Source organism: Phoenix dactylifera, chromosome 2 (assembly GCF_051530095.1).
Source record: "Phoenix dactylifera cultivar Ajwa chromosome 2, Ajwa_hap1_PhDact_Kaust_v1.1, whole genome shotgun sequence".
Lineage (NCBI taxonomy): Eukaryota > Viridiplantae > Streptophyta > Magnoliopsida > Arecales > Arecaceae > Phoenix > Phoenix dactylifera.
Genome location: NC_143191.1, coordinates 9490664 through 9502806, shown reverse-complemented (window position 1 = coordinate 9502806; position 12143 = coordinate 9490664). Strand labels below are relative to the sequence as shown.

Here is a 12143-nt window from a genome sequence, read left to right as displayed (position 1 = left end):
ATGCTTACAAGCAACAGATTAAAAGTACATTTATTTTATATAAACTAATAAATTATATAAATAAAAAACAAATTAATGGAATATATAAGTGAAAAATGTGGTTTGTTCAAGAGGATATGAAGTTTATACCTAGAAGAGGACTTCAAATTCTCCCAAGTTTGTGCTCAAAATTGGAGAGGCCTGGTTGAAACCACCTTTTTGTTGTATCCTGCAATGGTGGAAGATTGGACAAGGCCCGGATGCAGATTTAATAGCCTTATCTAATCATGCAAAGTTGCTTGATGTATGGATTGCAGATGATTGAACTGGACCTCTCCGGTAATTGGAGAGGATCTGAATTCTTAATAAAATGTATCAATTGAGGATGACAAAAATCATGAACATGAATGATGAGTTTATTGGGAGTTATATGGAAAGATAGGGGTGTGTAAAGTGGTAAGCTCTGGAAAATTTTTGAGTCTTCGTTATGGACAGAGTGGGAATGGAAACTTTGCTCAGGTGGGGTGGAGTTGTCAGTGAATTAAAAGTTGGTAATAGTTTTGGATCATGTTGAGTGGGAGACAAAATGGAAGTCTAGTTTGCGAGTCTTGACAAAATTCGAAAACTCTTTATTGATTGTTGAGGGAAAGAGGGATTTCTCTTTCAGGTTCTGCCATTGTAAACCGACCTATACAGTTTTGTCACTCGAAACCAAAATGCTTCTTTCCTCTTTACTTGGGTATATTTTTTCATAAATGCACTTTAATGTTAATTTTTAACATTGTATGCAGAATTCTTAATATGGATATGTTTTCTAACAATTTTTTAAACTTTGTACTTAGCAGAGAAGCTCTTTGTTTCTACTTCGTTTTGCGTTTAATGAAAATAGTAGCTTTGTTGATGGAATTCTCTCTCTTAATTCCCCCATTTTCGTAAGGATTAGCTTGGTTTTTAGCCAATATTTTATGATTTATGTTCATCACTGCAACAATAGACGAAGTCTTGCCCAGTTGCACAGAAGTCTTTGATGGATGTATGAGAAGTCCAAGTCAAAGTATGAGATAAACTATTCTTGGTCACTTCCATACCAGCGGATGTCGGCTCGAAGCCACTTGACAACTTCTGGGAATCATCTCAAAGAAAGCCCGTTATTCCAATCTTTTTTCAACGTAGACTGAAGTCAATGGTCATGGGTTTCAGATTTCACAAGCAAACGGGAGAAAGAAAAAGAAAATATATCAGAAGCTGGAAGGTAACAAGGACGTGCTTGAACAAAATGTCATATGGCCCAGGCACCAGACAAAAAAATATGGGGCAGATTTTCTATTTTACTATATTTTTTCCGGTACTCATCTCAAAAAAGAAACCTAAAAATCAAAAGCTTCCCTTATTATCTAAGTCGTTTGTCTCGTAATTACAAAAAAAAAAGCACAGCATCTTTTTTCTTCATCATTTTCAAAACGTACATTTTACCGATACACATCAGATAGCCAAGTAATGCACACCAAGCAAATTAATTATCTAACAAATCAATATATATTTCTAGGTAAGTAAATACACAGTTTTCAGAATATGGTATTCACCAGTACATAGTATACAATGAGGTGATATAATTTTGAAAATTAGTTATCTAGTTACCCAATGCACATTTCCAAATAAAATGATACCTAATTTCCGAAATATTATGGTCACTAGTAAACTACATAAATCGGGTGATACATACTCATCGACTTCCTAATGCATACTACAAGCCCTTTTGATACACACCCATCAGTAATATAATATATACATCCAGATAAATCGACACACAATTTTTAGAGTATGCTTTTTATCAATACACACTATATAGTTAGGTAATACACTTCAAGCAAATTAGTCATCTAGCAAGTTAATGCATATATCTAAAAAAATTGATATATAGTTTTCAAAATATGGTATGCATCAGTACTAGTATATAGTTCCAAGCTTTGTCTAATTTGTTAAGTTTGTCTCATCTGGACGTATACTGTGTATTGGTGAATACTATATTGTGAAAACTATGCATCAATTTACCTAGAGTTATGTACTGACATGCTAGATTGTCACACCCCGGATCCAGCACCTTGGTTCGGAACGCAACATGACCGCCACTCCCTAGAGCAGAGCCCTAGAGAATATGTTAGGCCTAAAATTTTATCACCACTTGGATATCTGTGAACCAAAATGATCTCATTTTATAACAGGTAACAAAACTATTCCAATTACAAAATTTAATCTTCCAACTAGTAACAATGATGCTCCATCTAATCATCCCCTCCACCTGTGATTTCAACTATAGCCATGTACTATCCATCCAACCTATAACTCTAAAAAAGAGAAAAAGAAAGGAGGTTGTGAGGTTTACCGCCTAATACAAATCTCAAATTGCTACACTATAAATAATATAAAAATAATCAATTAATAATACTAGATAAATGAATATCGTATCAATAGTAAGAAAAACTCATAAATAACATGCATATAAGTTCTCACTATTATTTTTTTCAAAAAAGCATACACGCACAATTATTCAACAATAATTTCTTTATGTCATGTTATTCGCTTCTTATTAATTTGCTTTTCAGATTTTTTTTATTATTTTTCAGGTTTTAGACTAACCAATATCATAACTCAGTCCAAGACTGATATTATACCATGTTATAGCCCGTGGTGGCTATCCAGCCCGTGTTATAGCCCGTTAGGGCTCTTCGGCCCATGTTATAGCCCGTGGGGGCTTCCCACACATAAGCTCGTGGAGGCTTTCCATGTGTCAACCCATGGGTGCTATGAAGTTGTTAGTCCCAACTATATCTTATCCGTTTGATTTATCTGTTACTCTTATCAAATCAATTATCATATATACAATGAATTTCTCTCAACTTCAAGGTATCTTTGGTTATATAATCATCAACATCTAATACGTATAATAACCACATAAATATATTTGTAATGAAATTTATATACAACCATATTATCATATGCCAAATCGATACAAATCTCACGTTGCAAATCCAGTGATATAAATCAAAATATATTTAGATGGTGATCCAAGTACAGAAATTCCTATCTCTATTGAAGACTAACTAACATAATGATCACTGATCCGCTTTAAGGTCTATGAACTAGGTTACAAAGTACTCCGATTAGAATCTTCTTATGTAGATGACTCTCACTCTATAGAATCAAACTTGATTATTAAAAGAAAGTCAAACAGTGGACTAGTAACCTAGACTGCCTGCTAGCATCCACCAGGAGTCCATCACCCAGTCCCCCGAGGCCCAATCATCACCTATCCGAGTCAACTAGAAAGAGAAAGATACTAAAAGAGAAAAAGAGAAAGAAGGAAGAGAGAAACTAGAAGAGGAGAGAGATGGCCAACTCTCTCTCTCCTCTTTTCACGAACAACCCACCCCTTCCTCTCTTCCTCTTCGCAAATCTAAGGGAGTGATGGCCATGGTGGCCTGCCCCCCACTTAACGGTAGCCACGGCGATTGCATCCCTGACCAACGGCGGCCAGCGGTGACGAAATAAGGAGGATGAAGACCGAAATAATGGTATCATGGTTTCGGCGACTTTTTGGCTATTTGCCGGCTCCAAAAGGCCAAGAACAATGGCTAGAAGCCTAAGAAAGAAAGGGAATAAGGCGAAGAGCTCTCACCTTGGTCCGGCGAGATTCCAGTGGCCCTTTCAAGCGGCAAATTGAGGAGGAGGCTTGGAGAAGAAGAGCTTAAATCGCAGCGATTCTCGGTGATTTGGGTGAAAGAAATCAAAGGAGGAAGAGAGTTAAATAGGCAAAATCCTTGAGTTCGAAACGAACTCGGAATGCCCTCAAGGAGTCGTCGTTTCCATCAGAATCGAAGAGGAAGAAGACTCCCAACCAAGGTCTTCTTCCTCAATCCCCTCACGTGCCGAGCACGCATTGGGTTTGGGCCTGGCCTATTTGAGCCGGCCCACAAACTGGGCGAGTCGAGGTCGGGCTGGGCTGGCTACTCCAAGCCGGCCCATGAGCCCAAAAATCTGGATTATTATATAGATAATTATTTTGCTCAGAGTGCATCACCTAATCATATAGTGTGTATCAATAAAATGCATGTTCTAAAAATAAGAAAGAAAAAAGATGCTGCACTTTTTTTGTTAATCATAAGACTAACGACTCTATTAGTAAAATGAGTCTTTAACTTTTAGATTTCTTCTCTAATGTAGGTATCAGAGAAAATATGGTAAAATTTGATCTATATATATATATATATATATATTTTTTTTTTTTTTTAATGTCTGCCTCTTATGATTTTTGTTTATTGTTCTCTGCCAAACGTATGGTTCGAAACATCCACCACTCTTTGAGGTTGAGAAATTGTATCTTATATCACATACACTGTACGGTGGTGGACTGTACGAATCATACGTCACCATTTTGTAGATTCGATATGTCTTGTCACAAATTGCCATCCTACTTATTTCGTCGCGATTTCGTGTGAGATATAATTTGTCCGTTATGTCGCTTGCTGGAAAGCACCCTCCCACCAAATGTTTAAAAGAAATAAATGACTTCTTAAAAAGTAATATGATATATTGGTAGTGTTCAACGAGAGAGCACGGTGCTGCAGTTGGTGAAAAAAAGCTATAACTTTCCTGGGCAGGACAAGTTTACACCATAAATTACTGAACTTGAAATGTATATGCCCTCTAATTACCAATATAATTTTTTATTATTATTATTTTTGATACATCGGCAATTCATGCTAATCTCGTGTAAGCACCGTCCTCCTGTCATTTCTTAGAAAATTAAATATTGCAGCGGGAGTGCCCGCATAGATTGAAAGTATGTGTTACGTACGGTGGTCTTAGTTCATATTTCACCTACCACATGCCTAATATTAATTCCCATTGTTCACTTGATTTACTTTATCCTGCCCAAACATCAAGTGCTGGCGAGGCTTATTGATCTCACCAAGTTGTGGCTTATCCCAGGGGATAGACGACCCTTTGGTAAACGCTTTCGCTGAAGTCCTACAGAAAATTTCCATGAAAATGCCTGGAAGAAATCCACCCACTCCGCCAGAAACCCCTATAAAACCCACTGCCTACGTTTCAATTCCCTGAAGCCTTAGAAGTTGGAATTATCCATCCATCTCTCAGTCTAGCCCAAGATGGTCGGCCAGGAGAAGAGTAAGCGGGTGGTGGACGAGGTCTCGGGCTGGCTCCGGGTGTTCGACGACGGGTCCGTCGACCGGACCTGGACCGGACCGCCCGAGGCCCTTTTCCTCATGGAACCCGTCCCCTCCCATGACACCCCCCGCGATGGCATCACCCTCCTCGACCTCCCTGGCGACCCCTCCCTCCGCCTCTACCTCCCCGAGCTGCCGCCGGAGCACGGTGGCGACGGGCGGAGGAAAGCGCTTCCCATACTCCTCCAATTCCAAGGCGGAGGCTTCTGCATCTCCCACTTCTCCTGGTTCATGTACCACCAATTCTACTCCCGCCTCGCCCGCGCCGTCCCCGCCATCGTCGTCTCCGTCGATCTCCCTCTCGCTCCCGAGCACCGCCTCCCCGCCGCTATGGACGCTGGCTTCCGCGCACTCCTCCACCTCCGCTCCCTCGCCCAAGCCCCACCGCCGCCGCCGGAGGCGGCGGCTGACCCGGCGGAGCGTCTACGCGCTTGCGCCGACTTCTCCCGGGTGTTCCTCATCGGGGACAGCTCCGGGGGGAACGTGGTGCACGAGGTGGCGGCGCGCGCGGGCCGGCTGGAGGAAGAGCAGGAGGGGTTCTGGTCGCCGCTCAAGGTGGCGGGCGGTATTCCGCTCCACCCGGGGTTCGTCCGGTCGACCCGGAGCCGGTCGGAACTGGAGCTCCCGTCGGACTCGGTTTTCTTCACCCTGGACATGCTGGACAAGTTCCTGGCCCTGGGGCTGCCGGAGGGGGCTACCAAGGACCATCCCTACACGTGCCCGATGGGGGAGGCGGCGCCGCCTCTGGAGGAGCTGAGGCTGCCGCCGTTCCTGGTGGCGGTGGCGGAGAGGGACCTGATCCGCGACACCAATTTGGAGTACTGCGAGGCCATGAGGAGGGCCGGCAAGGACGTGGAGCTGTTGGTGAACAAAGAGGTGAGCCACTCCTTCTACCTCAACAAGGTCGCCGTCGACTTGGACCCCACCACAGCCAAGCGGACGGAGGAGCTCATCCTGGCCATCAAGGACTTTATGGACCGCCACTGATAGCCGCCGGCCGACGGACTCACCGGTGGAATTAAGTTAGTAGAATGAAGTCGTGGTGTAAGAGAGGTTGTGACGGGGGAAAGATATTTTCTTGTTTCCAAATCAACAAACCGCGGGACTGCAAACTATTATAACGACGACGACAATAAAAGTGAACGCTAGCTGCAATATCGCGACCTTGTGTGTTTCTTTCTTTTTAGAAAATAAGTATTCTGTACGAGCCATTTCTGCTCATGTTCGCCATCGCTGCATCGTTCATGGAAAAGCTTGCTCCGTCGATTTTAATTTCTTTATTTTTTTATTAATTTATTTTGTTTACCGAAACTGAGAGGTTTTGGATATTTTAATTTTTTAGAAAATATTAAAATTTTTAAATGAAATTTTGATTACTTGCTTCCTGAAAATATTCGAAACTTTAAAATCTAAAAATGATTACCTTTGCATTTATTGGTGCCCGGTTCTTTCTTATGTTTTTAAAAATTTAAAATTAAAAAACATGCGTCCCTCGTTGCATACTTAAAAATAAATACAATTGCATTTATTGATGTGGGTTTCCTTAATGTCCGGATCGGTCTTGTAAATGACAGGTTGGCCCAGGTTGGCCCCCGCTGAGGGCACATGCATGTTTGGCTCAGCTGGGTGTCAGGCTGTACTCTGTGTAGTACATATGCTTGCATGGCAAGCATATTTTGCCAAACACAATGCATGATTTAAATATATTACAACCTAAGACTCCATCCAAGGCAGTTGGGTTGAAAATATTATCTTAGTCTTATACAAAATAATTAGGTAAAAAATAATATTTTAATTTTTTATTTTATATTAAATATTCAAGAGCTATATAGTGAATAACTAACGTAGGACTAAATAAATATTGTACTGATCCTTACATGCTTTTCTCATTTAAACTTTGGCGTCCTAGTTATACTAACAATTTAAATCTAATTACAAGTACCACGGTTGGTATGTGGTTAGCTCCAATAAATCCGTGCTATAGCATCCTCTAGTCCATATAGATTATAGATTGGGCTCGCTCTAATATCATTTGTGTCAATCCAAGAACTTATCCAAAATAGCTAGTCGGAAAGTATTATATGAGTTCCTTGATCCTATATAAGTATGCAAAATCTATGTAGCGAACAACCAATGTAGAACTAAACACGCATCCGCACAGATCCAGTAAATTCTAATGTGCATATTCGTTGGCCTTTAGCACAATAGATCAAACCTGATACATGCCTTATGGACATGATAATGTATCTTATTATTAATTTTTTGAACTATTATTTTTATGTAATTATCAGCTATTTCTAAGAACCACATCTCCAACAATCTAAAAACGAATTTGGTTTACTTAGAAACTGCTAGTATCTGCATATTTGAATAGCATAAATTTTTTTTTATATTTTATTAAATATTTTCTTCTCTCGAAAAGAGAATTTATTTTTTTTACAAAATTATTTTTAAAGAAATACTTGTTGCTTTCAATTCTGTGTAGAAAACTAGTTTAAATTCTCAAAATAAAATCATGTTACTTGTTCATAAAAATCTATGCAGAAAAATAGTTTTAACACTCAAAATAAAATGTTGCTATTTGCTGCTATGAAATCTGTGCAGAAAATGAGGCCAGATTTTCAAGTTAAAATCTAAATAATTATTGCTTTGACATTTGTACATAATATCTTAATAATAATGCTTAAAATATGCTGCTCTGAAATGAAGAAACATTGCTTTTGTACGGTAAAACATGCCCAAGGAAGCGCTAGCGGACGCAATGACAAAACATTGCATTTGTATAGTGATATAACATAGATGGCCCATGGCTAATTAAGAACCTTGCTGTTCAAAAAGGTGAAAGTTACGTTATCCCATTTGGAGAATTAGTTGGGCAGTAGGAATCGCAATTAAATTGGGTCAGATCAATAAAATATTTATTAACTCTAATCTAATTTATTTATTTGACAGACTAAAATTTTAGATCTGAATTCAGCCTGTTTATTGTATAAGTAACTCGATCCAATCCATATAATCTATTTATTAAATAGGTCAAGTCAAGTTAATCCATTTATTAAACATGTCAAGTCAAGTTAAATAGGTTAGACGGATTAAACAGGCTTTTAACAAATTAAAAAGATTTAAACAGGTTAAGCAAATTATGCGAGTTAGGTTAAATAGGTCCAAAATAGATTAAGTAGGTTTTAAACAGGTTAAATGCATCGGCTTATGATCCGACCCAGTTATTAAAAGGATCAAAACAGGTTAAATAGATCAAAAATCTAAATCTAAATCCAACCTATTTAATAAATAGGTTTAGACGGGTTGATATATTTATGACCCAAGTTTGTATATGTCGACTCCAAATATACTTCAAGCTGGTCATTCGCGAATTAGATTGATGAGTCGAATCAAATTACCATCCCTACTAGGTAGATTTAGTTTAGTAAACTAAATGTTATAACTTCCTTGAGCATTCTACAACTGACCACATGGACATTTTATTGGTCTAAGCACAATAGTCTCCTAAGTGCCAAATTGCCGATAGACTTAGGCTAGATTATGGTGCCAAAAAATTCTCAAACTTGTCGAACAATGCGCCATAACAATTCTGATGTTCAACTATGGCAATCCAGTGTGACTGGTAGCAGTAGTTGAGCGACCATTCTAGCTTTGATCTTCTCTTTTGTCAGTTATATGGCTTATAATTAATCTAATAATTTTTCTCTAATTGCTTCTTTCTTTTTGTAGTGATCCAAGGTCAACTCATTTCTTTTCACCATAACACCGCCGAATTGGGTGAGGGAGCCCCTCGCGGAACGAGTAAGTTAATTTATTCATTACAATTGAGAGTACAGGAGCTGAGGGTGATGCTTCTTAAATAATTTACTATTTCTATCTATTAGTATTTTTATCTTCTCAGAATAATTTTTTTATAGTTTACGAACGCAATGCTTTTGTCCATACATACTCAACTAGTAATCTAGGAAATTTTGGACTAATTTACTCAATGTGTTACGTGCCGTATAGGTGGGAACTTTATTACTTTTTCCTCTCAACAAAGCATGAAAGTTCTTGACATATCTGTCATTATCCCCTTTAGATAAAGCGTATGCGGTAGGTTCCGGCACCATAAAAAAAAAAAAAAAGAAAAAAAAAAGAAGCTTAGTTGGTAAACGAATCTGCTTGGAAAATCCTTAGGACGTAGACATCAAAGATCCCAACATTACGGAGACGACGCGTTATCTGCATTCTAAGTTTGAATCATCAACCGTGCATGTTTTGCATTGTAGAAAGCTATACAGTTACTCTTGAGAATAGAGAGATGCCTCTCTATCTTCGAGATAAATGACATGAGAAACATGCACTCAAGAGAATCCCAACTCGAACCTAAAGGCAAGTTCACTAGACCTGGAGAGAGCTAGTGGAATTTGTCCTTGCCACTTACATCATTATGCGTGATCTTCCACTGCTTTGCCTAACTAGTCAAAACCTTGCGTATGAGCTATGAAATTATCTTTTCCACGATTGGACTGTTCATTTTTCTTTGTATCTTTGCAATTGAGGCCAACAATTCCATGCTCATGAAGTTATATATACTTATTAATCAACTTTTGACCTTTTGCGTAATATACCTCATTGGGTTTAGCACTTTGGTTTGCTTGTAATTCAAGCTATGGCGTGCATCTCGTGTGCATGAACCTTTTTTCGTAGAGTATTTGCCAACTGACCAAGATCAAGCATATCATGTCTTTTTGCGTCCATCACACCAAAATCCTCAAATTTTGATCCTCCAAAAGTTAAAATTCCTTCCATTGCATCTTGATAGTGGCAGCATTCAATCCATCTCCATTTTTGCGTTCAATCTTTGACCAAACTCTATTCTTAGTTACTCGGATACCACTTTATTATAGTGGACTTAATGCAGGCTAAGACTACAAGCCCTCCAGGTACACCGGTTTTCTGTGCTACACTCATAAGAGATGTGGCCCACATCAATCAATGGAGAAGAACACTATATATAAAATCTAAAACTTGTATTGTTTGAACTTAAACCATGTAAGAACAGTAAAGCCATCAACATTGTGCTTCCAGAAAACAATATCAAGGCTTTAACAATAACAAAGCTATATGACAACTTGGACGTTCGACGCATTGTTTGGACTTGGCATGATTCTCGCACGGCCTCTAAGCAACGGGTACCTCACAAAATATTTTTTAAATCAAATTATTCTTGATTTATAAACTTGAAGTATGGTGTTTTATTGTTTTATTTGCCTCTTTCTAGAATATTGCATGACTCTTAATTGAATGTAGTGATTTCGATATGGATTATATTTGATTAATTTCGATGTCGTATGATTTTATGTATTTTACGATTTAGAACGCTGAATATGAGAAAACAATTTTTGCTTCGAAATAAATTTAGAACGCTGAATATAGTGACCCTTGACTCGCGATCTCGGGTCGAGGGCACGATAGGTATAGTCTCGAATGTCATGATCAATCCATATGTATGGCTACAAAGTTACTGATCTTTGAATATAGCAAGGTGGCCTGTCCTTCATGACAAGATTACTTGCAAGCTTGTGCACATGGTTTGCATATTTATCCCTTCTAGTGTTTTTGTGAGATGGGCTGTTTGTGTTGACCGCTCAGTGTGATGACAAATCTAGATATTAATAAAATGTCTGTCCTTTGCGTAGTAGGAGCTCCATGCCATCACTATTTGACTCGACAATATTATAGGTACGATGTTAACATCAAGTATAGCTGTGAGCAAGTTTTAAGTATCAAGATCTCTCCAATCCTCTATGTAAATCCTATCCAGTTGGATAAATCCTCATAGAATATATGTGACACATATCGCATGGTGTATATAATTGTGTGGATAAAATATAGCGAGGATTTCTCACCTACTCTTGATATTAAATATGTAAATAGCTTTTAGAGCATACCCCACTTCGAACAACACCAAGTATACAAAGTTGCACTGAACCCAACTCCTAAATATTCTTCTTACTATAGCAGGATCTAGAGCATTGACTTGATTTTAGTAAAATTTATGTTCAGCTGAATCAATACTTTATTGCGGTAATATGGGTGAGGTTTGGACGCGTTGCACTGGAATTTTATAGAACTTCAGTTGTGGTCGGATGACTTGACCCTGCAAACAAACTCAAACATGTGCCGAGTTGTCATTTGCCAATTCAATCATATCTCATGTTGGATTACCGCTATCTAATCCACGATGTCACGGGGGAACCATAAATTGGTTCAAGTTAAACAAGCAACCATATGGCTCACTCAGACGCACAAATATAAGTGAATTAAGTATCCTAATCTAAATTCATTGAATCTCAATATGACTTCGTCCTAAGTTGCTTTAATTGTCTTTATATTTGCCCTCAATCAATTGGATTAATTTTCTAGAAAGAGGCTCTACATATGTTACAGTAAAATTTCACATATAAATCAACAAAAATAAAAGAATTTTTTGCATGAATATCCTCATAAATATCGGATTTTGCATGAATACCTTTTCAAATTAATATTTGCACGTATACCTTCGTAAAATACTTATTTTACCATTCTACCATTTTTCTTATTTTTGTTTTCGCATGCATACCCATGCTATCTAATGACGTTAAAAAATTAACGGTTTCAAATCAAAATAACTAAAATATCCTTAATGGGTAGATATGCAAATAGATCACGATTCCGATAGCAGAAGAAGAAAATAGGAACAATAGCGTAATTTTAAAATTTTATTTTATTCTTAATTAATATAAATATGATTTTTTTTAACACCATTAGAACAACCGTTATATTATGGACATTTGTACAATAATAGAGTTTTATGAGGATATACATGTAAATATCAATTTTGGAAGGATATTTATGTAAAAAAATAAAAATTTCTCCTACCACAGGAAG

General features: G+C 38.0%; 1 protein-coding gene across 1 annotated transcript; it reads left to right on the top strand.

The window, feature by feature from the left end:
- Nucleotides 1-4910: 4910 nt before the first annotated feature.
- On the top strand, nucleotides 4911-6497 carry LOC103720592 (strigolactones hydrolase CXE15). Its single transcript, XM_008810362.5, has one exon. It carries the CDS (start codon nucleotides 5148-5150, stop codon nucleotides 6210-6212), a length of 1065 nt encoding a protein of 354 aa, XP_008808584.1. The 5' UTR covers nucleotides 4911-5147; the 3' UTR covers nucleotides 6213-6497.
- Nucleotides 6498-12143: the final 5646 nt, after the last annotated feature.